The following is a 25,393-nucleotide window of genomic DNA, read 5'->3' as shown; positions in this document are numbered from 1 at the left end:
CTGTACCATGCTTACCTTGACCAAAATATAAAGTTATAACTTACTTATTTAGAGTATATAAGGTTTGTATTTTTATAACTATAATTATATTGGTTTTGTTCCTGCCTCTATTCCTGTTATGCTTATCTGTACATGGGCGGGATTGAGATGGTGATTTATAACATAAATTTCTGTGTTTTAGTATGACAAAGGTAGTACCTAAATGGACAAAAATTTTCTCTAGTCCCTTAAAACTCCTTTGGCTGATATTATGGTTTGATTTTGTACTAATGTGAATAGGGAATGGAGGAGGCTGTCAATGTCATGAGGTGAAGTGCTGATTCTCATCTGCATTGCTGTAACTGGTGGTAAGCTTTTCTCGTGATGGAATGCGATAGTTTATATTAATTAGACAGCTCTTTTTTTCAGATTGATGATCATCAATCAAGGCTTCAATTGCAGTTACATTGAGAAAATATTATATGTCATGGCTTAGCATGGGTAACAAATGAGGATTAACTTGTGTGGGTACTGCATCTGTATTATCATTTGAATGTATTAGTTAGATGAATGCATTATGTAAAGATTCATTTTTGGGGAATCTAGAATTTGAAGTGACCAAGGAGGACTTTTATATATTAAGACTAATGTACTACTATATTTTAAGGAAGCGGTCTTGCAAGTCAAGTTGACTTGGAGCGGCAAATGTACCAAACAAGGAATTCACTCTGACTTCTCTCACATCATATTATTACATGTCACGTGTTTATGGTTAAGGTTTAGGGCATTGGTGCAGTAGAAACTACTTATGAAACAAAATATTGGCTCATAATTGGCCTAATTGGAGAAAATATATAGCGCGTTTCGACTGTCAATATATCACCCGGCTTATTTGAGGAGATCAATGACAAGGTAATCATCACATGTTTAGATTTTTTTTGTCTGAGCTTCTTCATAATCTTCCCTGAGATGCAATCCGTATAGCATCGACAATGTAGAGTAAATTAGACTACTGCAACAATTAGTGCCAAAATATGAATACTATTCATATTCTAATGGTATCACCTAGAGTTTTGCAACAGATTGTTGTCTAAGCTCTTTCCACAAAATCTTTCCTGTAGGTGATCTGGGTATTTCTCTTGTAAAAATCACCCTCCTCAACCTCTTGAATGGTGCAACCTGTTTGTTTATACACGAATAAATAGAATTAGATTGCTGCAACGAACTCGACTGCAATCCACATTTTATGACAAGGCAACTTGTCTGAGTTACCTGTTGTGCAATAAACTTCTGAACTTGTCGTGCTGTTAGTGAACTCATGGATGATCTCACAACATATGCTATTGGAATTTCACCAGCTTCAGCATCATCTAATCTGCATCATTTTCAACTCTTACATTAGATATTAATTGCATATTGTATGAAGCCAAGGCTATGATTAAAGTTACATGGTTTGGGTTGATTGCTGCTCACCCTATAACAGCAGCGTCCACTATTTCAGGATGAGTGAGAAGCAGATCTTCTAGCTCTGAAGGTGCAACCTAAAACAACCACAGCATCACCAAATGTGACAAGTAAACAAGAGTATCAACTCTCTCCCTTACCTGAAAGCCTTTATATTTGATGAGCTCTTTTACGCGGTCTACAATATAGAGTCGACCCTCGTCATCAAAATAGCCAACATCTCCTGTGTGCAACCAGCCTTCCTCATCTATGATTTCCGCGGTCGCCTTGTGGTTGTTCAAATAGCCTACAAACATGACTACAATTCAACAACCATTAAACATTTGGCTTATAGATATCTACAGGAACAGACATACCCTTCATCACCAGGGGGCCTTTGATCCATATTTCCCCTTTCTGAAAAGGAGAGAGACATTTCATTGTATCCGAATCAACTATTTGAGCTTCAACACTGGGAGCAAGTGGCCCTACAGAGCCTGGATGAGATGGAAACATCCTTCTGTTTTCTAGTGAAATAACACCTGCTTCTGTCATGCCATAGCCCTGTCAAAAAGCTCAACTCCATATTATGATTAACAAACTAACATTAAAAATTTACACTTTTGATTTTCAGGTAACCTTGTACCTGACATATAACAGCTTGTGGAAAAATCTTGGAGCATGCTTCTATTATCTCCTTCCCTAATGGAGCTGCTCCAGACAGAATCTCCTTCAACGTTGAAACGTCGTATTCCTTCACCATGTCCTGCTTCTTGATGAGCTCCAAAACTACAGGGGCACAACAAACACGTGTGTCACCTTGTACTGCTCAATAGCCTTCAACATAGCATTAATCTGATACCGCCGCATCACCACCACCGTGTTCCCTCTCTGTAGCTGTGCATAAACCAGACCTGACATTCCAAAGATATGATACATTGGTAAGAAGCAAAGCAAAACATTCCTTGATTCTCTGTTCAATTCTTGATCGGATGTCATCATCATAGCTGACGCCATGATATTCTTATGCGTCAGTACAACTCCTTTGCTAGCTCCGGTTGTCCCGGATGAATAAAAGATTGCTGCTGCATCATCCTGCATCACTGTAGGCAATAACGGGGTTGATTTTGATCTAATCAGTTCTGAGTAGCTATGCAACATTGGATTCTGTGAGGTTTGAGGATTTTGGTTTAGCAGAATACAAGGAAGGTTCAAGTGTTTGATCTTATCGTAGAGTTCGTGGACTGTAATGATCAGTTTCGGATTGCTGTCTTTGATCTGTTTGGAAAGCTCTGGTTTTGTGTATTGTGGGTTGGATGTGGTGGCGACGGCACCAACAGCCACTGCCGCGAAGAAAGCAACTGGGAAATGTATGGAGTTTGGAGACAAGATGAGAATGGTATCATTTTTGGAGATGTTAAGGTCGAGGAAGGCGCGGGAGAGCCTTAAAACATGAGTTTTGAGGTTCGAAAACGTTAAGGTTTGTGCAGAATCAGCATCGATAAGTGCAGGGGAGTTGGAAATGGATGACAAGTTTCTGAAGAGAAATGGAAGCATTGAAAAATTGGGGTGGTGGGGAAGAGAAATGGGAGGCCTTGGTGATCGGTAGATACCATCGTTGCCATATATTTCATGTACATTAGACATGGTTTTGTTTGGGTTTGAATAGGTAGTGAGTGAGTTCTGTTGTTAAAAGTTTGTCTCCTTGCTTTCTCTATTTATAGTTACGTTTCGAGGAATGTGATCAACTAAATATTGTAAAAATTCAAAATTATGATCTGGGCCATTGAAAAATGTCAACAGATCATAAAAAAATATCAACAGAAAAATGTCAATAGAATTTCAACGATAGTCAACGATTGATATTATGTTGATACTGTGTTGACATTAAAATCTTAAAATTTTACACTGAGTTGATATTGTATTAAAATAGTGTTAAAGCTGCATTGAGGAGTTTTGAGTTTGTACCATATATAAATTTGCATTTTATCAGTACTACCCTATGTTTCAATCCCTCATTCCAGGATTAACTTAAGAAAAACAAATATATGTAAAACAAATAGAACACTCACAAAATTTGTCAATTTTTGTACTAATTGAAGTTTCGAGCATGGTGCGGCTTGAGTTGGAGATTATGTCCCCTATCTAATTAAGAGATGCACATTAATTTCCATAAGCTCGTGTTTGACTAGCATCTCCTAATTCATAGCTAAAACTTTTGAACTAGAAGTCTAGAAGTGAACTTTGTATTCTAAACGTGAATTGTGTGAATTAATTTTCCTGTAAATATATGTATTTTAGTAAACATATGGTCATGTTTGGTTGTCTGGATTATGTCTGAGAAAATAATCTGATTCCTTAAATTTTAAATTTATGTGTTTGTTTCGATTTTTAATCAAACTAGGAAAGTAATCAGAATCCCGAGATCAAAGAAAATTAGTACAATTTTCTAAGATTCTGAATCCTAACTTTTCGTAGGTATTTTTTTTCCAGTTTTAGGATTCTTGCATATTTAATACAATATATTATAGCTTTATTATTATTATTATTATTAATATTATTATTAAATACAATATGTTAAAATAATATAGAATTATAAATCATACTTAATTCTAGTATAATAAATAACTATAATTAAAATTATCATAATTATAAATATTATTATAATATTTATATATAATAATTATTATGACAATTATAATTTATAATTTCTTAAATAATTAAAATATAACTATGTAATATAAATCAAATAATAATAAATATTTTATAAGTTAATAATTAATGAATAAAGTCGTAGTGAAATTTTAAATTATAAAATTTATTCAATTACCATGACTGTAAATATAATAATAATAACAATATTTATTATTATAATCATTTATGATTATAATATTCCATATAACTATAACTACAATAATATTATTATATATTATGATGGATAATTTATATTTAAACTGTCCATCGTAATTATAAATATAATAATTTAATCAATATAATATGTAATTAACAATTTATTAAAAAATTATACTATTATTTTTTTTATAAAAAAAATAATAAGTATATTTTTAATTTGGTATTTAAATCAAATACAAAATTTAAAATCTTGATATTTTCCAAACACATGAAAGTAAAGTTATTAGGAATCATATTTCCGGAATTCATTTTTTCAGGAATAATTTTCTTTGACAACTTTACTTTCCCGTTAACCAAACATGACAATAGTCTATTTATTTTCAATTGAATGTCCTTTCCAAATTAAATCTGGCTTAAGGTGGATCGAATCCATAGAAATTAGTTTATAATGTGGGTGGTTGTCATTTTGAATGATTGCAGTAAATTGGAAGCAAAATACATTTGCTATCTATTCATATTATATCTATCTACATTGTAGATCACCTCAATTATTGTCTAGGGATTGCTTGTGTTACATAACCTATATTGCTTAGATACATGTTATCTACTTTTCTGTCCATCATTAAACCTACTTATAGATTGCTTGTGTTACATAACCTATATTGCTTAGATTCATATTATCTACTTTTCTGTCCATCATCAAATCGGATAGGTGTGATACTATACATTGCATACATAGATACACACACTGTGACACACACATATATATGTAGGGTGATAGCAGTTCTTGAAATTACTTTTTCCCCTCCATCCATTGGATTAATTCGGTGGTTGGCATTTGACAAAGAAGAGTAATTGAAGCTAGGTGTTATCGATCATTATCATCCTCAAAAGAACCAAATGGAACCCATCCCGTCGATGGATTATAAATATCATATTCTTTATAAGCAATAATAATCGAACCAATACCACTCAAAAATTTAGGATGTTGAATGATAGAATATTCATCTTGACAACAAATTATATACATGATAAAATATGCATCACAAGCACTAAGGGCTAACTGAAGCTGGGAAAAGGCCTTCTGTGGGACGCTGCACCAAATGAAATTTTCCATTCCTTACTGGGTGGAGATATTGCCTCTTTTGTTGGGCTAGGTCTAGACTAGTGGAGGCGCAAGCTAGGATGTTTGCTGTTTCAGGCGGGATTTTGAAATGGAAAGAGCCTGACTGAGGCTGGGATAATGAGATATTCAGATGCAAGCAATCTTCATGGTAGTAGAGCATAAACATCTTTTTCTCTGCATTCCACTATGAAACACTAGTTGATTTGGGATGGGCTAACTTAAGAGCATCCGCAGCGGTAGCAGCTCAGCTGCTCGTCCGTCGTGCCGCTGAGCACTCGTCCGTCCGTCCGCCGTTGAGCCTCGTCCGTCCGTGCCAGTGGCACGGCGCTGCTCTTAGCTAAGAGCACGTCCGTGCCGCTGAGCACCATTACGTGGTAGCTTCTGATTGGCCAACGGCATAGCCGTTGGCAATTTCGTTTTTTTATTTTTTATTTTTTAAAAAATTCGAAATTTATTTTAAAAAATATTTTTAAATAAAAAAACAATATTTTCCCATTTCCCAAAAAAATATATCCTTTTTCTACCCACTTTTAATTTATTTTTTAATTTTTTTCCCCAAAATTCACATTTTCATCTATAAATACCCCCACTCCAACACAAAAAAATCACATTCTCATCTATTATCTATTCTTCATCATCTACATTCTCTCATCTTTTTTAAATTCCCACCACACTACACAATGTCCGGCTCCGACGATCACCCCTCCGGCAATCGCGGTTGGAACCACGATTGGTTTTACTCCGAGGCCGGATATAGTCCGGAAACCCAATTTACGGCCCCTCCTCAAACCCAAGGTTCGCAAGCTCCGAGTGGCTACCGTCCTTACCCGTTGCACGACCTAAACGCCCCCGGGTTTGGGTGGGCACCCGAACCCGGATCGGGAGGGAGTAGCAGCTCTACTCCTACTCCTACTTATGTTTCTACTCCTCCTGTTCATGGCACCCACACCCCGTACACTCCAGGTGAGATGATGGCGATGTTCAAAGCCTACTTGGCAGTCTCCGAACATCCGAACGTCGGCACGAACCAAACCGGGGAAACTTATTGGTGGCGCATCACTCGCCTCTACAATGAAACTTGGCCGGCGGGAACCATATATCGCAATGATAGTATGGTTCGCAATTGCATCTTCAGATGCAACGAGGCAATCGGGAAGTTCCAGGGGATTTACCTCCAGGAAGAGCGGTCGGCAGGGAGCGGCACGAACGAGCTCGACATCATCACTGCCGCCTTGGCGGCATACCAACGGGAGGAGTTCAAACCGTTCAAGTACCTCGATTGTTGGCAGGAGGGGCACCAACATCCGAAGTATAGGGGCGGCATAGCAGCGTCCTCCTCAAGCTCCTCCAGCAAACGGTCCAGGTCGGTTGCCCTATCCGACGGCGTCTCCGATGATGTGACTACCCAGCTTGCCAGAGCTAACTTGGGTAGCCCCGGCGCTGGCCCGAGCAATTCCCGCCAGCAAGGAAGGAAGAAGGCGGCGGCCAACCGCCCCCGCCGTCGCGCCTCGACTCCATCCGCCCCCGCTCCCTTTGTGCCTCCTCCACCCCCGAACAACACGTTGTGGGCCATCTTGAGTCAACTCTATATGAACGATACGTCTCGGATGACTCCGGATCAACTTGCAACACATGAGCAAATGATCCGGGGTCTCAAGAGGCAATTCGGGATAGAGGACTAGTCTTCCACGTGTGTAATTTTTAATTTCTAGGATTTTAATTATGCATTTTATATTTTCTAGGATTTTAATTATGTATTTTTATTTTTTACTATTTTAATTATGTAATTTTTTATTTTTTAGGATTTTAATTATGTAATTTTTATTTTTTAATGTATTTTTATAATGTAGAAATGTTTTTAATAATTGGAGTATTTAAATTGAATAATCAAATGGTGGGACCCTTGAGCTTGTCCTTAGCTAAGAGCACGGATGTGGGTGTTGTGCTCTTAGCTAAGGACAAGGAGTAAAAGTGGGTCCGGGCCCACCTCCGTGCTCTTAGCTAAGAGCACGGATGGGGATGCTCTAAAGTTGTACTACTAATAGGCAACTTTTAGTGCTAAATCATTGTAAGTGGGGCAAATAAATGTCCTTTACTGCTTGGATCTGTATGCCTAAGTTGTTACCTCTGTTCTGTCAGTTCATTTGAGAGCACAATCCAATTAATACTACTCCCTCCGTCCCGTTTAAGATGACACGTTTTCCTTTTTAGTTTGTCCCAACTAAGATGACACATTTCCTTTTTTGGAAACTTTCTCCCTCCAATTAATACATTCAACTACTTTTTCTCACTCCTATTAAAATATATCTCTTTCTTTATCTCTCTACTTTAATACTTACACCTACCTTTCTCTCTCCAATTAATCACTTTAACCAATAACTCCTAAAATCTCGTGCCGGCTAAGCAATGTGTCATCTTAGCCGGGACGGAGGGAGTACTACAACATTGATTTAGGAGCTTGAGTTTACTGCATGGGCCTTTTGCAACTCAAATGCAGTCAAAAAGCTGTTGTACCATGCTTACCTTTACTAAAATAGGATACTATAAGGCTTATGTATACGACAAATCTATGTGACCAAATTTTATACAACAAAAAACTAGTTTATTTGAAAAAAATAGGTTTATTTATGCATTTAATTAAAACATATAGATGCATACATAGAATACGAAAAGTGCATAATATTGTGGTCATATATTTATGATTCGTGTATAACTTTTTTTATTTTTTTGGAAGTATAAATGTAATTAGTGTATACTTTAATTCAAATTTTAAAAACAATAGAAATGAAATTCAAATATAAAAATAAAAACTAAGGTTAAAGACTAATCAATCTTTTTAACTTGTCCATTTACTGCATTTCTTATTTTAATATATAATTAATGCATCAAATTATTGATATAACCTTATTGTGGTTGTACAAAATTTGGTTGTTTATCATCACTCGTATGTATAAGGTTTATCTTTTTATTATAATGATATTGGTTTTGGTCCTGCACTCCTGCCTCTATTCCTGTTATGCATATCTGTACATGGACTGGATTGAGATGGTGATTTATAACATAAAATTCTGTGTTTTAGTATGACAAAGTTAGTGCCTAAATGGACAAAAATTTTCTCTAGTTCCCTTAAATCTCATTTGGCTGATATTATGGTTTGTTTTTTACTAATGTGAATAGGGAATGGAGGAGGCAGTCAATGTCATGTGGTGAAGTGTTCTGATTCTCAATCTGCTATTCAGTTATGTAAAAATCCTGTTTTTCATGATAGGACAAAGCATACAGATGTAAGGTTTCATTACATTAGAGATATTGTAGAAAAGAGTGAAGTTTTTCTTCAAAAAGTGCATACAGATAAAAACCCAGCTGACATGGGAACTAAGCCCTTACCATTAGAAAAATTTATTTTCTGCATTAAATACTTGCACTTTGATCTAAGATAGGTTGCATGTCCCGGGGGAAAGACCTCAACCACTTTATCAGCTGTGGTAAGGGTGGTAGGTGGTTGGAGGCATGAAGTCCTTTTTTTAGACTAATGGGTGTCAGCCCGAATGAGATTAATTGGGCTGAGCCCAATTGCTTATCCCCTTGCACCAGATGCTGCCACGTGCCCCCTCACATGGATCTTGCTCTACAGCCGTTGGGGCTGTGTTTGTTATTGTGAGAAGGCTATGCGCCGTTCTAATTCACTCTCTAATCTCTCTCTCTCTCTACACTCGATTCAGTGTATTCTCTCTTCTCTCTCTTCTTCTCCGATGAGTCTCCGACCATCTCTTGGTCATCTCTCACGGTTCTTTGAGTGGTAGATCTTTTGTGAGTACTGGAGTAAGGCAATCTCTTCGATTGCTTAGTTGCTGGGGAAGAATTAGGGTCTGTGAGACCCGAAGGGTTTGTGGTGAAATTTGTTCGGTGGAAGTTGATCTGGTGTGAGGGGATTTTCTGGTGGAGGTATTGGTGGTCTGAGGGAGAACCCTATCTGAACCATCTGTGCTCCCTTGGATCTTGTTTTGGTTGAATAGATCAGTGTGGTCTGGCGGGTTTTGAGCCAAGTTCTTTAATCTATTTTGTTGTTCTTGGTGCTTATTAGTAATTGCTTTTAGATCCGAGAGGATCCTTCTTGTTATTACTAATTTGTGTGTTAAGTGTGCATGTTGAAGTAACTACAAGGAGGCTGGGTTAACAACTTTCAAGACATTGTAATAGTTAGGGCTTGATTCTTATAATTCAAGTTTGTATTACTTGTGTAATATCAGCCGCGTGGTCGAGAGTTTTTGGCTGAGCTCTCTTGTACAAGAACAAAGAGGTCTCGGTAATTAGTGAATCTAGACTAATCTGATCCCTATAGTGGTATCAGAGCCGGGGGGGGGGGAGGGATTAGTCTAGCACGCCGAGTCGCTCAAGGAGTTGGGCAAGTGGAATCCTCCTTCGAGAGGGGATTCACTCTGGTAAATTGGCTGAATCTTCCTTGTTTTACTTTTCTGTTTAGTGCCAAATATAGGCTTGGGATCTTGTTTTCTGGTAGACAGTCTATGGCAAAGACTTAGGACTTTCTGTGCTTTCTGTTCTGTGTTGCTTCCGCTGGTTCTTGTTCTCTATGATCTTGTGATCTCATTTTACTTGACCACCAACAAGTGACCCCCTGCGCCCTCCAGTAGTGAGTGATTGCGAGCTGGGATAGCCTTGGCCAGTTTTGCTCGTGACATCAAGGATTTGAGGTCCTATCTGTTGTGTGAAAGCTGTGTGTCTGTTCTTGTGTTGCTTGTGCATGTCTCTGTGTTCTCAGGTGTGTAAGGCTTTGTGTTTTTGTCTTGCTTCCTGTGTTCTTGAAAAAATTCTTGCTAAAATGTCTCAGCCTGTTAGTTTGGTTCCCTATAATGGTAAAAATGACTTTGCTATTTGGAAACAGAAAATGAAATTTATTTTGATTCAACAAAAAGTTTTCAAAGTTGTTGATGGTACTTTACCTGAGGATACTACTCAGGACAAAAAAGATGAAATGAATGAGTTGGCTAGGGCTACCATTGTGTTAAATCTGTCTGATTCTGTGATTAGGAAAGTTGATCATGAGGAATCTGCTGCTGAAATGTGGAAATTGCTTGATACTCTGTACACTGAAACCTCTACGTCTTCAAGAATGTACTTTCTTGAAAAGTTGTTTAAATTTAAGCTTGATCTTGCAAAAGATATTGATGACAATGTGGATAGGTTTTAGAAGCTAGTTCAGGACATTAAGAGATCAGGTGATAAAACTATAGATGAATACACTAGCATAGCGCTTATGAATGTCATACCTGATTCCTATAGTGATGTTAAGGCTGCCATAAAGTATAGTAGGGATTCTGCTCCTCTAGACCTCATCATTAGTTCCCTGAAATCTAAAGAACTTGAACTTAAGGAGAGAGCTGCTGATAAGAATGCCTATAATAAGGTTTTGAATGTCATTGGAAGATCTAAATCTAGAGGGGGCAATGAGCCCAGTAGTGGTTTTGGTAATACTTCTAACTCTAGGAAAAAGTTTAGGTCTAGGTCTAGAAGTAAGGATCCTAAAACCTATAGGAAGTGTTTCAACTGTGGAGATGTTGGGCACTATAAGAAAGATTGTACTAAGCCTAAGAAGAATAAGTTTCCCAACAATAATGCCCAGGTTGAAACCCTTGTAAATGTTGCTATATATGATCATGTAAATGATTCTGTGTTCATGGTGCATGATCTGCAATTTGTGAATGCCTCTCCTCCTTTCCCTTTTACATCTAATGATTGGCTATGTGATTCTAGATGTACTTATCATGTGAGTCCTTTCAAGGAAGTGTTTTCTGAGCTGAAACCTGTAACTAAACTTTTGTGTCAATGACTGATGACAAGAAATGTGATATTCTTGGTATTGGCACTGTGTGTTTGAAGTTTGAAAATAGTTATGTGCTCAACTTGAAGGATGTGAGATATGTTCCAGATCCATGCTATAACTTGATGTCTTGTACTACTCTTGAAAATGAGGGTATGAGGGGAAAGTGGGGGGAAGGTTGTATGAAAATTTGCAAAGGATCTATGTGCCTTTTCAAAGCTAAAAAGAAATGTGGTTTATATGTCTGTACTACTGTGCCTCTTACATGTGAAAAAGCTATTGCCAATGTTGTTAAATCTGATAGAACCATGTTGTGGCATAATAGGTTAGGTCACATGAGTGCTAAAGGCTTGAGTATTCTAAAAAAGCATGCCATCCTGTCTGATAATGATGTTCATAGTGAGTTGTCATTCTGTGATTCTTGTGTGCTGGGTAAACAGCATAGGGTCTCTTTCCCTTATACTCCTGCTCCTGCAAATGTGAGTACTTGTATTCTGGAATATTTGCATATGGATGTTTGGGGGCCTGCTTTTGTGTCTTCTCACTCTGGATGTGTCTATTTCTTGTCTGTGATTGATAATTTTTCCAGAAAAGTGTGGTGTTTTTTGATGAGACATAAGTCTGAGGTGTTTGAAAAACTGAAAACTTGGAAAATTTTGATTGAAACTCAGACTGGCAAGAAAATCAAGGCTATTAGAACTGATAATGGCCTGGAGTTTTGTAATAATCAAATGGATGACTTGTGTGATGGTTTTGAAATAAAAAGACACAAAATTGTGCCTTATACCCCACAGGAAAATGGGGGTGCTGAGAGAATGAATAGGATTTTGCTTGATAAAGTGAGATGCATGCTTTCTAAGTCTGGTTTGTCAAAAAAAATTTGGGTTGAGGCTTTATTAACTGCTACTTATTTGGTAAATAGGTCTCCTTCTGTGCCTCTGGTTGGTCAGTGTCCTGAATATGTGTTTTATGGAAAGCCTCTTAACTTTTCTCACCTAAGGGTCTTTGGCTGTACTGCTTTTGTACATACTAAGTCTGATAAACTTGAGCCTAGATATAGGAAAGGTGTTTTTCTAGGTTATCCTGAAGGTGTCAAAGGTTATAGAGTCTGGCTAAGAGATGAACCTGGGTTCAAGGTCATAATAAGTAGGGATGTGGTCTTCAATGAAGATGAATTCCCCTGCTTAAGATTGACAAGTAACCCAAATCCTATAGATGTGGACAATGAACCCCTCAATGAGGTGGAGTCCTCAAATACACTCACTTGTGTGGAGCATCCCAGTGATGCTCCAAGTGAGGTGGAGCAGCCATTCTGGAACACGTATCCAGTCTTTACACCTAATGAGACACCTAATGAAGGAAATCCAAATGTGATGCATGATAATCTTGTCCAAAATGTTGATGACAATGTGCCTAACATGCATGATAGTCCTGTTAGAAATGCTCCTCCTGTTCCTGCCCAGAATGTGATACTTAGCACTAGTGGTATTCAAAATGCTATTGATAATACTAATTTGCAGAAATTTTTGCCCCTGTTGTTAAATTTACTACTGTCAGAATGATGCTTGCTTTGTGTGCTCATTTTGATTTGGAATTAAGGCAAATGGATGTTAAAACTGTCTTCTTGCATGGTGATCTTGATAAGCCCATTTACATGAAACTGCCTAAGGGCTTTGTTAATCCCAAGTTTCCAATCATGTATGCTTGTTGAAAAAGGCCTTGTATGGTTTAAAACAGTCTCCTAGGCAGTGGAACATCAAGTTTAATACATGTATGCAGGAGTTAGGCTTTACTAGAAGTACTTTTGATGCATGCTTATATGTTAAGAACCTTGGTGCTGTGCCTGTCTTCTTGTTGTTATATGTTGATGACATGCTTATTATGAGTCCCTGTTTGAAAACCATAAAAGGTGTGCAAGCTGCTTTAAGTGAGAATTTTGACATAAAGGATCTAGGTGATGCTCATAAAATCTTAGGGATATGTATCTTTAGAGATAGGAAAGCCTCTACCCTTGTGTTGCATCAAGAGCCTTATGTGTACAAAATTCTGAAGAAATTTAACATGTTTGATGCTAAGCCTGCTTCTGTGCCTTAAGCTGCTCATTTTATGTGGAGTAAAGATCTGTGCCCTAAGTCTCAGACTGAAGTTGATGCTATGAAGAGAATTCCTTATGCAAATGCTATTGGATCTGTGATGTATTTGATGGTTAGCACTAGGCCTGATATTGCCTATGCAGTTTCTTGTCTTAGTAGATATATGTCCAATCCAGGTCCGGTTCATTGGGAAGCTCTAAAATGGCTTCTTAGATACTTGAAACAAACTGCTAAGTATGGTTTGTGCTATTCTAAATGTGATAATGGTGTCTTACTAACTGGTTTTGTGGATTCCAATTATGCTAATGACAGAGATAAGAGGAAGTCAACTACCTCCTAGGTGTTTACAGTGTGTAGGTCTTGCATAAGTTGGAAATCTCAGTTGTAGCATATAGTGGCCTTGTCTACTACTGAGTCAGAGTATATTGCCATCACTGAGGCAATGAAAGAGGTTGTTTGGTTAAAGGGAGTGCTTTCTGAACTTAAGTTTGTGAAATCTTCTCTTGTTGTGTTCTCTGATTCTCAATCTGCTATTCAGTTATGTAAAAATCCTGTTTTCCATGATAGGACAAAGCATATAGATGTAAGGTTTCATTACATTAGGGATATTGTAGAAAAGGGTGAAGTTTTTCTTCAAAAAGTGCATACAGATAAAAACCTAGCTGACATGGGAACTAAGCCCTTACCATTAGAAAAACTTATTTTCTGCATTAAATACTTGCACTTTGATCTAAGATAGGTTGCATGTCCTGGGGGAAAGACCTCAGCCACCTTATCAGCTGTGGTAAGGGTGGTAGGTGGTTGGAGGCATGAAGTCCTTTTTTAGACTAATGGGTGTCAGCCCGAATGAGATTAATTGGGCTGAGCCCAATTGCTTATCCCCTTGCACCAGATGCTGCCACGTGCCCCCTCACATGGATCTTGCTCTACAGCCGTTGGGGCTGTGTTTGTTATTGTGAGAAGGCTATGCGCCGTTCTAATTCACTCTCTAATCTCTCTCTCTCTCTCTCTCTCTACACTCGATTCAGTGTATTCTCTCTTCTCTCTCTTCTTTTCCGATGAGTCTCCGGCCATTTCTTGGTCATCTCTCACGGTTCTTTGAGTGGTAGATCTTTTGTGAGTACTGGAGTAAGGCAATCTCTTCGATTGCTTAGTTGCTGGAGAAGAATTAGGGTCTGTGAGACCCGAAGGGTTTGTGGTGAGATTTGTTCGGTGGAACTTGATCTGGTGTGAGGGGATTTTCTGGTGGAGGTATTGGTGGTCTGAGGGAGAACCCTATCTGAACCATCTGTGCTCCCTTGGATCTTGTTTTGGTTGAATAGATCAGTGTGGTCTGGCGGGTTCTGAGCCAAGTTCTTTAATCTATTTTGTTGTTCTTGGTGCTTATTAGTAATTGCTTTTAGATCCGAGAGGATCCTTCTTATTATTACTAATTTGTGTGTTAAGTGTGCATGTTGAAGTAAGTACAAGGAGGCTGGGTTAACAGCTTTCAAGACATTGTAATAGTTAGGGCTTGATTCTTGTAATTCAAGTTTGTATTACTTGTGTAATATCAGCCGCGTGGTCGAGAGTTTTGCTGAGCTCTCTTGTACAAAAACAAAGAGATCTCAGTAATTAGTGAATCTAGACTAATCTGATCCCTACAATATACAAGACAAAGATGGAATACACATATCACCAAGGCCTTCCATTTCTCTTCCACACCACACCAATATTTTTGATGGTGCGTCATTTACATTTGTAGTTAGCTATTACTACTCCTTCCGCGCAATAGGAGCCACTCTTATTGTGGGCACAGTTTTTAATAAAAGTTCAGGACAGTGGATTGGAAAAATTAGTGGCACATGAGATCCATTTTTTTCATTATTCGCTCCATTCCCCAAATTTTGTCACAATTTGACCGAATACGAATTTTAAAAAATGTAATGAAAAGTGGGTTGAAAAAGTTGGTAGGATGTAGGTCCTACTTTTAAAGTATTAGTTTTATAATAAAATGTTAGTAGAAAATAAGTTAGTGGAGTGTGGTATCCACTACCAAAAATGATAAAAAAGTGAAATGTGACAAATTTTGTGGGACGGACGAAAATAGAAAAATGTGACAAAATTTCAGGGATGGAGGGATGGATCTATACAATATATAAAAGGGGAGTTTTGTGGGTAATTAGGGAAATAAATCACATAAAATTTTTGAGTAATTGTGGGTACTTTGTAACTGGAAACCACATTAAAAATATATTTAGGGTGGTAATTACAAGCTAGAAAAATGGGAAGCGGTTATTTTGATAGTGGAGGAGTATTTAGATAGTGGAGAATTTAAAATCAACGTTCATATCAATTTTGGAACAAGTATAATCTGAGTTCTTTATTGTCTAATTTAATTCACCTATTGTGCTCTGCAGATTGGTCGTGAAAGAGAGGTGGCTGTTTGCCTAATGCAGAAGTGCATTGATAGAGGATCTGAATTGCAAATAAAATCTGCTGTAGCACTTGATCATCTAAAAAATTATATTCTCTCTGTCCCGTTAAAAATGAAATGTTTTTCTTTTTTGGTTGTCCTATTAAAAATGAAACGTTTCCTAAAATGGAAATAACTCTATCTCTACTTTTTTATCTCTCTTACTTTACTCTCTCTTTATTTACTCACAAAACAAAACTACATAAAATCCCGTACCGATTCCTAAATGTTGCATTTTAAGTGGGACAGAGGGAGTACTACATAGAGGCAGATAAAGAGGCACATGTGAAGGAGGTATATCTGTTGAAATCCTTTATATTTTTGTTGTAGCTGTACAAGTCTTGAGTTTTGATCATAAATTATTCAAGTTGTGGTGTAGTTCGGGTGATAAACAAGTTTTTTTTTGCGTGGTCCATTGTAGGCTATTAAGGGTATGCGTAATATATTTAGCGGTGGTAAAATAATGCAAATACTCTATAAACCTATTATTAATCTAGATTTATCTGTACATTTTCTGCGGCCACTGTTTACATATTCTTGCCTCTTGCGGAATGTTACTCAGAGTTTCCGCTCCTACTTATTGACACTTTTTGCATAAGAATCCATATATTTGTTTGAGTAAAGGACATTAAGATTTTTATCATTTTTTGTTCACTGAGATGATTCAAACGGAATTTTATTTGCCTTGTATGTCATTTTAATTAAATTTGGTTTAACCGTTTGATTGGAATTCCAAATAAAAATATTTTTTGTCCTTTCACCGAATGCATGTGGTGTGAATTGTTCGATTACGTATTTTCATGGGTCTCATCTTATGCTTTGCTCTACGGATGATCGTTTTAATATATATATTATTGATTTTGTGCATTGCAAATTAATTTTGTTCCTTATTTTATTGTAGTTTTAGGTGAGGCGGGCGGTTAAAGATGACAAACGAGTTATTTTACCTATGAGTTCCGTTGAAAAGGAAGAATTGAAGGTTTAGTTTATAATGATAATATTGATTTTAAGATTAATTTTAATTTTAAAGTTAATGTGGTGTATAAAGAAGTTTTAAAAATGATGAGTAATTATCCATTGTGTTTAATTCTTTATTGTGATAGATTTTTATCTTCTTATTTCATGATTTAATGTTTAAACATTATATTATGCAATTTATTTCAAATTTATTATGCTTCAATGTTGATTTGTATAGATTTTTTGATTCTCATGTAACTAAAATTGTTACTCATATTGTTCATTGTTAATGTTGATTTTAATTTTGTTTATTTAATCTAAAATTAAAAATTAATATTTTAAAAATATATTTATCTGTGCATAGCACAAGTGTGATACTAGTTTATAATAAAATATGAGTGAAGTGTGACTCTTATTATGAGACGAACTTAAAAGAAAAAGTGTGACAGTAATATTTTGAGTGCATGGTGCACGACTTGTAATTGAAACTCAATAAATGTTTATTATTGGTTTATTGACCCGCAATTCCAACTTGCTTGGCTGGTTCGTAGTATTCTCTCCGTCCTCGATTAATTGTCACTCTTTTTCATTTCGGTCCGTCTCTCAATAATTATCATACTTCATTTTTACCATAAATGGTAAGCAGGTCTCATATTTCACTAACTCACTTTACTTATATTTTATTATAAAATCAATATAAAAAAAAAGTAGATTTTCACATTCTACTACCCTTTTCAATTAATTTTTATTTATGTGTCTTAAAATCCATGCCCGATCAAGAGTAATAATTAATCAGGGACGGATGGAGCATGCAGTCTTGGATTTATGTTGTACACATATTATTGTGTTTTGCACATCACATCACGAGTGACGAGTTATGGCATGTTTATTGGTTCTTTTTAGTAGTATCAAAACTGTTTTTATTAATGTTTCACATATTTCAATGTAAGGACATGTTTGAATCTTTTTTTATTATAAAACGTATCATTTCCATTTTGTATGTTTCACGTATTGCAATGTGAGGATATGTTTGACAGTTTGAGGGTTTATTTGGACATAAGACATGATTTAATAAAAGAAGGGCGGGGGTGGTAAATATGGTCCTCTACTCTCTTTGATTAAATAGTTAAAACAAGTGTGGCAAGTATGGTCCTCTCCTCTCTCATAGATGCAGGTAATTTATTCAGTGCTACTTACTATGCAAGAATTTTAGAGAGATTATGAGTCGTAAATGGAGTTGGATCTCCTGTTGTGCTCCAACCATGTACAAACATATACTCCCTCTGTCCTATTAGAAATGAAACGTTTTCTTTTTTAGTTTATCCCATTAAAAATGAAACGTTTCCTAAAATAGAAACATCTTTATCTCTACTTTTTCATCTCTCTTACTTTACTCTCTCTTCATTAACTCACAAAATAATAAAAATCCATGCCGATTTTCAAATGTTGCATATTTAATGGAACAGAAGGAGTATTTTATTAATAAAAAAATTAAAATTTAATATTAAAATATTGTGATCAGCCCCTGCTATTGTTAGAACAGAGGTGATCCAACTCCTTCGTAAATTTACGTACATTTATTGCTTGCTTGGCGGATTTCGGACATTCTTAAGGTATACATTAAGGTGAACCAATAGGAAAAAGTAGAAGATTATTATATTATGGAATGCTATACGATTTTATTTAACTATACGGATATTTGCCAAACTCTAACTCGTAGCCATTAATGTGTTTCTAGATAGGGGCATAATCTCAAAATCAAGCCGAACTATGTACTTGCACGAACTTAAATTAATACACAAAATTGGCAAAAACTTTATATGTGTTGTCTCTCACACAATGAGCAAATTATTTGAGAAATATCACCAGGGACATTTCATTTTCACAGTAAACACTATGATTGTTTTTATTACTAAACCCTTTAATAAGAAGAGATTGGAGCATGGCCATAAACATTGTGACTGAAACACAAACAAGCCATGTCGATGGAATCTATAGATCACCAAGGCCTTCCATTTCTCTTCCCCACCACCCCAATTTTTCAATGATCAGAAACTTGTCATCCATTTCCAACTCCCTGCAATTATTGATGCAGATTATGCACAAACCTTAACATTTTCGAACCTAAAAACTCATGTATGTGCCCTCCTCAACCTCAACATCTCCAAAAACGATGCTGTCCTCATCTTGTCTCCAAACTCCATCCGTTTCCCAGTCGCTTTTTTCGCGGTGGCGGTGTTGGGGCCTTTGTCATCCCCTCCAACCCACTTTACACAGCAGCTGAGATTTCCAAACAGATCAAAGACAGCAGTCCCAAACTGATCATCACAGTCCATCAACTCTATGATAGAATCAAATAGTTCAACCTACCTTGCATTCTTCTAAACCAAAGTTCCTCAAAAAATCCAATGCTGCATAGCTATTCAGTATTGATCCGGGCGACACTAACCACATCATTGCCAGATGTGATGCAATATTGTATTCATCGGGGACAATGGGAGCTAGCAAAGGAGCTGTGCTGACACATAAGAACTTCATGGCATCTGCCTTGATGATGACATCAGATCAAGAAGCAAATAAGGAGTCAGGGAATGTGTTTCTCTGCTGGTTACCCATGTGTCATATCTTTGGACTGTCGGCTCTGGTTTACGCGCAGCTGCAGAGAAGGAACACGGTGGTGGTAATGGCGCGGTATGAGATGAATGGTGTGTTGAAGGGCTATTGAGCAATACAAGGTGACACATTCGTTCGTCGTGCCACTTGTCGTTTTGGAGCTGATTAGGAAGCAGGAGAAGGTGAAGGAGTACGATGTTTCGACTTTGAGGGAGGTTATGTCTGGAGCAGCTCCATTAGGCAAAGAGATGATAGAAGCATGCTCCAAAATTTTCCCACAAACTTCTGTATATCAGGTACAAGATAGCCTGAAAATCAGAAGCGCAAATTTCATGATTTAATCCATAAACATACACACTTTCGATAAAAAAAGGGGTAGAAGATGCTCACTATTGTGGATATTGACATAATATGGAGTTGAGCTTTTTGACAGGGCTATGGCATGAAGAAGCATCAGGTGTTGTTTCATTTGAAAACAGAAGGAAGTTTTCATATCATCCAGGCTCTGTAGGGCCACTTGCTCCCAGTGTTGAAGCTCAAATAGTCGATTCGGATGCAATGAAATGCCTCTCTCCTTTACAGAAAGGGGAAATATGGATCAAAGGCCCCCTGGTGATGAGAGGTATGTCTGAATTCTGATCTTCTCGACATCTACTAGCAACATGTTTAATAGTTGTTGACTTGTTGTCATGTCTGTAGGCTATTTGAACAACCACAAGGCTAAGTTGGCAATAGATGAGATTTTTGTGAACAAAAATGGGATCATTGGCGTGGTAGGGAAGAGAAACGGGAGGCCCTAGAGATCAGTAGACACCATCTTTGCCATATATTTCTTCTACATTCAACATGGTTTTGTTTGGGTTTGAATCGGTAGTGAGTTCTGCTGTTAAAAGTTTGTCTCCTTGCTTTCTCTATTTATAGTTATGTTTCAACCCCTCATTACAGGATTAACTTAAGAAAAAACAGGAAAAATAAATACTACTATGTGTTTTGTGTAACTTTATCCCTAATTAGGGTGGAAAACAAATAGATCCACAATGTGAGAGAAAACTCACAAAATTTGACAATTTTTATACTAATTGAAGTTTTGAGCATGCACATAGTGCGGCTTGATTTAGAGATTCTGCCCCCTATCTAAATAAGAGAAACACATTAATTTCCATTAGGTCGTGTTTGATAATTCATAGCTAAAGCTTTTCAACTGGAACTTTTTATTCTAAACGTGAACTGTGTGAATTTTATCTCTGTAAATATATGTACTCCATTTCAGTAAACATGTAGTCTATTTATTTTCAATCACATGTCCTTTCCAAAATAAATCTGCCTTAAGATGGATCGAATCCATAGAATTTAGTTTATATGGGTTGTTATTTAGAATGATTGCAGTAAATTGGAAGCAAAGTACATTTCCTCTGTATTCATATTATATCTATCAACATTGTAGGTCACCTCAAATATTGTCTAGGGATTGCTTGTGTTACATAACCTACATTGCTTAGATACATATTATCGACTTCCTGTCCATCATTAAACCGGGCAGGTGTGATATTATACATTGCATACACTGACACACACACTGACACACACACATATATAGGGTGATAGCAGTTCTTGATATGATATAACAAAGATATACATTCTCACTTATATTCACAACAACAATAACTTTTATTCCATATTGTTAGACCACGAGCGTTACTTTGTTTTTATTTGAGTTGCTATTCAAATGTGTTTAGACTTTTGATTAGTAGTTTTATTTATGGCATGTGCTGTTTGATCTTTTTTTCTTGCCATAGACACTAGCTCGCCGTCTTTGAGTTGAGCTTTTTCTTTTACAAAAATAATTACTTTTATTCATAACAATAGTTATTGTAACACAATTATTAATGATAGAATTTTGCTAGAATTTTGTTGTCGGAGCTTCTTCATAATCTTCCCTGAGGTACAACCTGTATAGCATCGACAATGTAGATTAAGTTAGACTGCTGCAACAATTAGTGCCAAAATATGAATACTATTCATATTCTAATGGTATCACCTAGAGTTTTGCAACAGATCGTTGTCTAAGCTCTTTCCTCAAAATCTTTCCTATAGGTGATCTGGGTATTTCTCTAGTAAAAATCACCCTCCTCAATCTTTTGAATGGTGCAACCTGTTCACACAAGAACAAACAGAATAAGATTGAGGCTCAATTAGATATTACATGTGTTATTCTGAATTACCTGTTGTGCAATAAACTGCTGTACTTGTTGTTTTGTTAGAGAACTCATGGATGATCTCACAATATATGCTATTGGAATTTCACCAGCTTCAGCATCATCTAATCTGCATCATTTTAAACTCTTACATTAGATATTAATTGCATATTGTATGAATGATTAAAGATACATGGTTTGGGTTGTTTACTGCTCACCCTATAACAGCAGCGTCCACTATTTCAGGATGAGTGAGAAGCAGCTCTTCTAGCTCTGAAGGTGCAACCTAAAACAACCACAGCATCACCAAATGTGACAAGTAAACAAGAGTATCAACTCTCTCCCTTACCTGAAAGCCTTTATATTTGATGAGCTCTTTTACGCGGTCTACAATATAGAGTCGACCCTCGTCATCAAAATAGCCAACATCTCCTGTGTGCAACCAGCCTTCCTCATCTATGATTTCCGCGGTCGCCTTGTGGTTGTTCAAATAGCCTACAAACATGACTACAATTTAACAACACCATTAAACATTTTGCTTGTAGATATCTACAGGATCAGACATACCCTTCATCACCAGGGGGCCTTTAATCCATAATTCCCCTTTCTGAAAAGGAGAGAGGCATTTCATTGTATCCGAATCAACTATTTGAGCTTCAACACTGGGAACAAGTGGCCCTACAGAGCCTGGATGCGATGGAAACAACCTTCTGTTTTCAAATGAAACAACACCTGTTGCTTCTGTCAAGCCATACCCCTGTCAAAAAGCTCAACTCCATATTATGTCAATATCTACAATAGTGAGCATCTTCTACCTCTTTTTTTTATCGAAAGTGTGTATGTTTATGGACTGAATCTTGAAATTTAACGCTGTTCGCGTTTTTTATGTTCAGGTAATCTTGTACCTGAGATACAACAGCTTGTGGAAAAATGTTGGAGCATGCTTCTATCATCTCTTTGCCTAATGGAGCTGCTCCGGACGTAACCTCCCTCAATGTCGAAACATCGTACTCCTTCACCTTCTCCTGCTTCTTAATCAGCTCCAAAACGACAAGGGGCACGACTAACAAATGTGTCACCTTGTACTGCTCAATAGCCCTCAGCATAGCATTCATCTCATACCGCGCCATTACCACCACCGTGTTCCCTCTCTGCAGCTGTGCGTAAAGCAGAGCCGACAGTCCAAAGATATGGCACATGGGTAAGAAGCAGAGAAACACATTCCCTGATTTCTTATTTGCTTCTTGATCTGATGTCATCATCAGGGCAGATGCCATGAAGTTCTTGTGTGTCAGCACAGCTCCTTTGCTAGCTCCCGTTGTCCCCGATGAATACAATATTGCTGCTGCATCACTCTGCATCACATCTGGCAAAGATGTGGTTGGTGTCGACTGGATCAAATCCAAATAGCTATGCACCATTGGATTGTTTGAGGCACTTTGGTTTAGCAGAATGCAAGGAAGGTTGAACTGTTTGATTCTGTCATAAAGTTGATGGACTGTGATGATCAGTTTGGGATTGCTGTCTTTGATCTGTTTGGAAATCTCAGCTGCTGTGTATAGTGGGTTGGAGGGGATGGCAACGGCCCCAACAGCTACCACCGCTAAGAAAGCGACTGGGAAACGGATGGAGTTTGGAGACAAGATTAGGATGGCATCGTTTTTGGAGATGTTAAGGTTGAGGAGGGCACATGAGAGCCTTAAAACATGAGTTTTGAGGTCCGAAAACGTTAAGGTTTGCGCAGAATCAGCATCGATAAGTGCAGGGGAGTTGGAAATGGATGACAAGTTTCTGAAGAGAAATGGAAGCATTGAAAAATTGGGGTGGTGGGGAAGAGAAATGGGAGGCCTTGGTGATCTGTAGATTCCATCTTTGCCTTGTATATTCGACATGGCTTGTTTGTGTTTCAGTTACAAAGTTTGTGAATCTCTCTTCTTAATAAATTAGGATTTAGTAGCAAAAAAAGTGTTGAATGTTTAAAATTTAATGTCCCTAGTGATATGCTTTGTGTTGATTTACAAATAGATCCATAATGTTGTCAAATAAATAGCATCTATTTGCTCATTGCGTGAGAGACAAAACTCATTAAAAGTGTTTTCCAATTTTATGCATTAATTTTAGTTCGACAAGTTCATAATTCGGCTTGATTTTGAGATTATCCCCTATCTAGAAACGCATTAATTAATTGCTACGAGGTAGTGTTTGGCAAGTATCTCAAAATTCAAATCCAAATTCATGGAAACGCCAATAATAGAGCTGCATAACGCCTCGTTGATGAATATTTCTCCGATGAGCTATGATGGAATGTATTTGTATATCGGTTTTGGTTCTAAATGTGCAAATCGTTGTTCCTGTAGCTAACAACACGTTGATAGATCGTGATAATTATTTCTAGCAACAACTTGATTGTGTAGGACGCGATGAACTTTCGATGATGCAAAAGTGCACAATGGAAACACGGTAGCTCCCGTACGGTTGAGCTCTTCGACTAGTACTTCCCAAGAAGATCTCATCAAAGTCCGCATTGGATGAGTTCTTATGTTGATTTTATTTATGTATTTTTTTTCTTATTTCAATTACGTAATTACTTTTTAATTAATCATGCAATTATTAAAATTTTAATAATAGGAGCATATTTTAATTCCAGAAATATCATAATTTAAATAAATTATATATAAAATTTAAAGGAAAAAAATATTAAATAATAAATGGTGGGACCAAAAATAATAGAAATTTATCTGAATTATTATTTTTTGCAATAAGATTTGGTATTTATCTTACACAGGATATCAAACAAAAGGAGATGGATAAGATTTAAAATGTGTGTTACCAATATCCGGCGAAGGAGATAAACAAAAAGAGGGTGTTCTCTTTTTCTTTATTAAAAAAGTGAAAACATTTTAATTTAGTGTGTATTATTGGAATTATCTAGTTGTATAATGTTATCTCAATATTATTTATATTTAATAATTATTACCTCATAATTGTACAGATGGAAATATACACCTTAGGGATTTATATTAGTAGATAAAATCATAAAATAATGTTTTTCTTTTAATTTAGTTTTTAATGAATTTCAGGGGCGTGGTGGGTTGGCCTACCAAATTCCAAAATTTCAAGCATTGAATGAAAAGAAGATGTCTTGGCCATCCCTTGGCTTGGCATACCGAAATGTGATTTCATTGCTAATTGTAATGTAGATCCTAAATCCTCACACTAATCTATAATTTTAGAATATGCTGCCAATTTATATTTCACTTTATTGTATTGATTGGCATTTAGTCACTATAGATATACTTTGAAGCTCTTCATTTGCATTCCTAGATTAATCCTCCTTATTTGAACTTAAATGTACAATTAACATTTGATTGTGTTTTATTTATTGATAACTATTTTTATGGGTTATCTAATAGTTTATTGAATTTCAATGGCATAAATCACTATCAATTACTCCTATATTAATCATATAATTATGACATAAAAGTAATAGATGAATTATCATTGCAAAAGAAAATAATTGATGAACTATTTGTTGGGTTTTGATTTGAGACTTTGGTGTCGTTTTCTTGATGTGAGCTATCGATCGAAAGGTTCAATCCTTAGTATCTATGTTGTAGCACTTAAATTATTTATATCATGAAAAAGATGTGGTGGATATGCAATAGAAAAAACCTTCTTTTATATCATGTACATAGCTGTGCTAATTAATTAATTTACATCTATGGGTTGAGATTTGAGAATTGAGATGAATGAAGATTACGTATCCCCAACTTACAAATACTTAATTATCACCTATTAATACTTGCTTAATGCTATTCTTAGGGTTATTCTAACAAGGGA

At 36.6% G+C, this 25,393-nt stretch overlaps 2 protein-coding genes and 2 pseudogenes across 3 annotated transcripts; 2 read left to right on the top strand and 2 right to left on the bottom strand.

The window, feature by feature from the left end:
- Positions 1-820: 820 nt before the first annotated feature.
- Positions 821-3,094, bottom strand: LOC125197168 (putative CoA ligase CCL7; annotated as a pseudogene). The gene is made up of 6 exons (XR_016128664.1): positions 2,069-3,094; positions 1,800-1,986; positions 1,584-1,729; positions 1,453-1,520; positions 1,252-1,354; positions 821-1,158 (listed from the first exon to the last, which is right to left on the bottom strand). The product of XR_016128664.1 is annotated as a putative CoA ligase CCL7 (transcript).
- Positions 3,095-18,687: 15,593 nt separating this feature from the next.
- Positions 18,688-19,699, top strand: LOC148927324 (putative CoA ligase CCL7 pseudogene; annotated as a pseudogene).
- On the top strand, positions 19,665-21,131 carry LOC125194710 (putative CoA ligase CCL10). Its single transcript, XM_089069945.1, has 2 exons — positions 19,665-19,980; positions 20,058-21,131. Exons 1-2 carry the CDS (start codon positions 19,770-19,772, stop codon positions 20,156-20,158), a joined length of 312 nt encoding a protein of 103 aa, XP_088926071.1. The 5' UTR covers positions 19,665-19,769; the 3' UTR covers positions 20,159-21,131.
- A 51-nt stretch (positions 21,132-21,182) lies between these two features.
- LOC125192495 (putative CoA ligase CCL7) lies at positions 21,183-23,445 on the bottom strand. The gene is made up of 7 exons (XM_048090088.2): positions 22,459-23,445; positions 22,121-22,310; positions 21,903-22,048; positions 21,772-21,839; positions 21,581-21,683; positions 21,397-21,510; positions 21,183-21,307 (listed from the first exon to the last, which is right to left on the bottom strand). The coding sequence occupies exons 1-6, from the start codon at positions 23,443-23,445 to the stop codon at positions 21,397-21,399; spliced, it is 1,608 nt and encodes a 535-aa protein (XP_047946045.1). The 3' UTR covers positions 21,183-21,307.
- Between the last annotated feature and the right edge of the window lie 1,948 nt (positions 23,446-25,393).

This window comes from Salvia hispanica, chromosome 4, assembly GCF_029641045.1.
Source record: "Salvia hispanica isolate PSC_SH4W2 chromosome 4, Shi_PSC_v1, whole genome shotgun sequence".
Taxonomy (NCBI): Eukaryota; Viridiplantae; Streptophyta; class Magnoliopsida; order Lamiales; family Lamiaceae; genus Salvia; species Salvia hispanica.
Note: the sequence above shows the minus strand (reverse complement) of the source record. Positions and strands in the feature narration are given on the sequence as shown.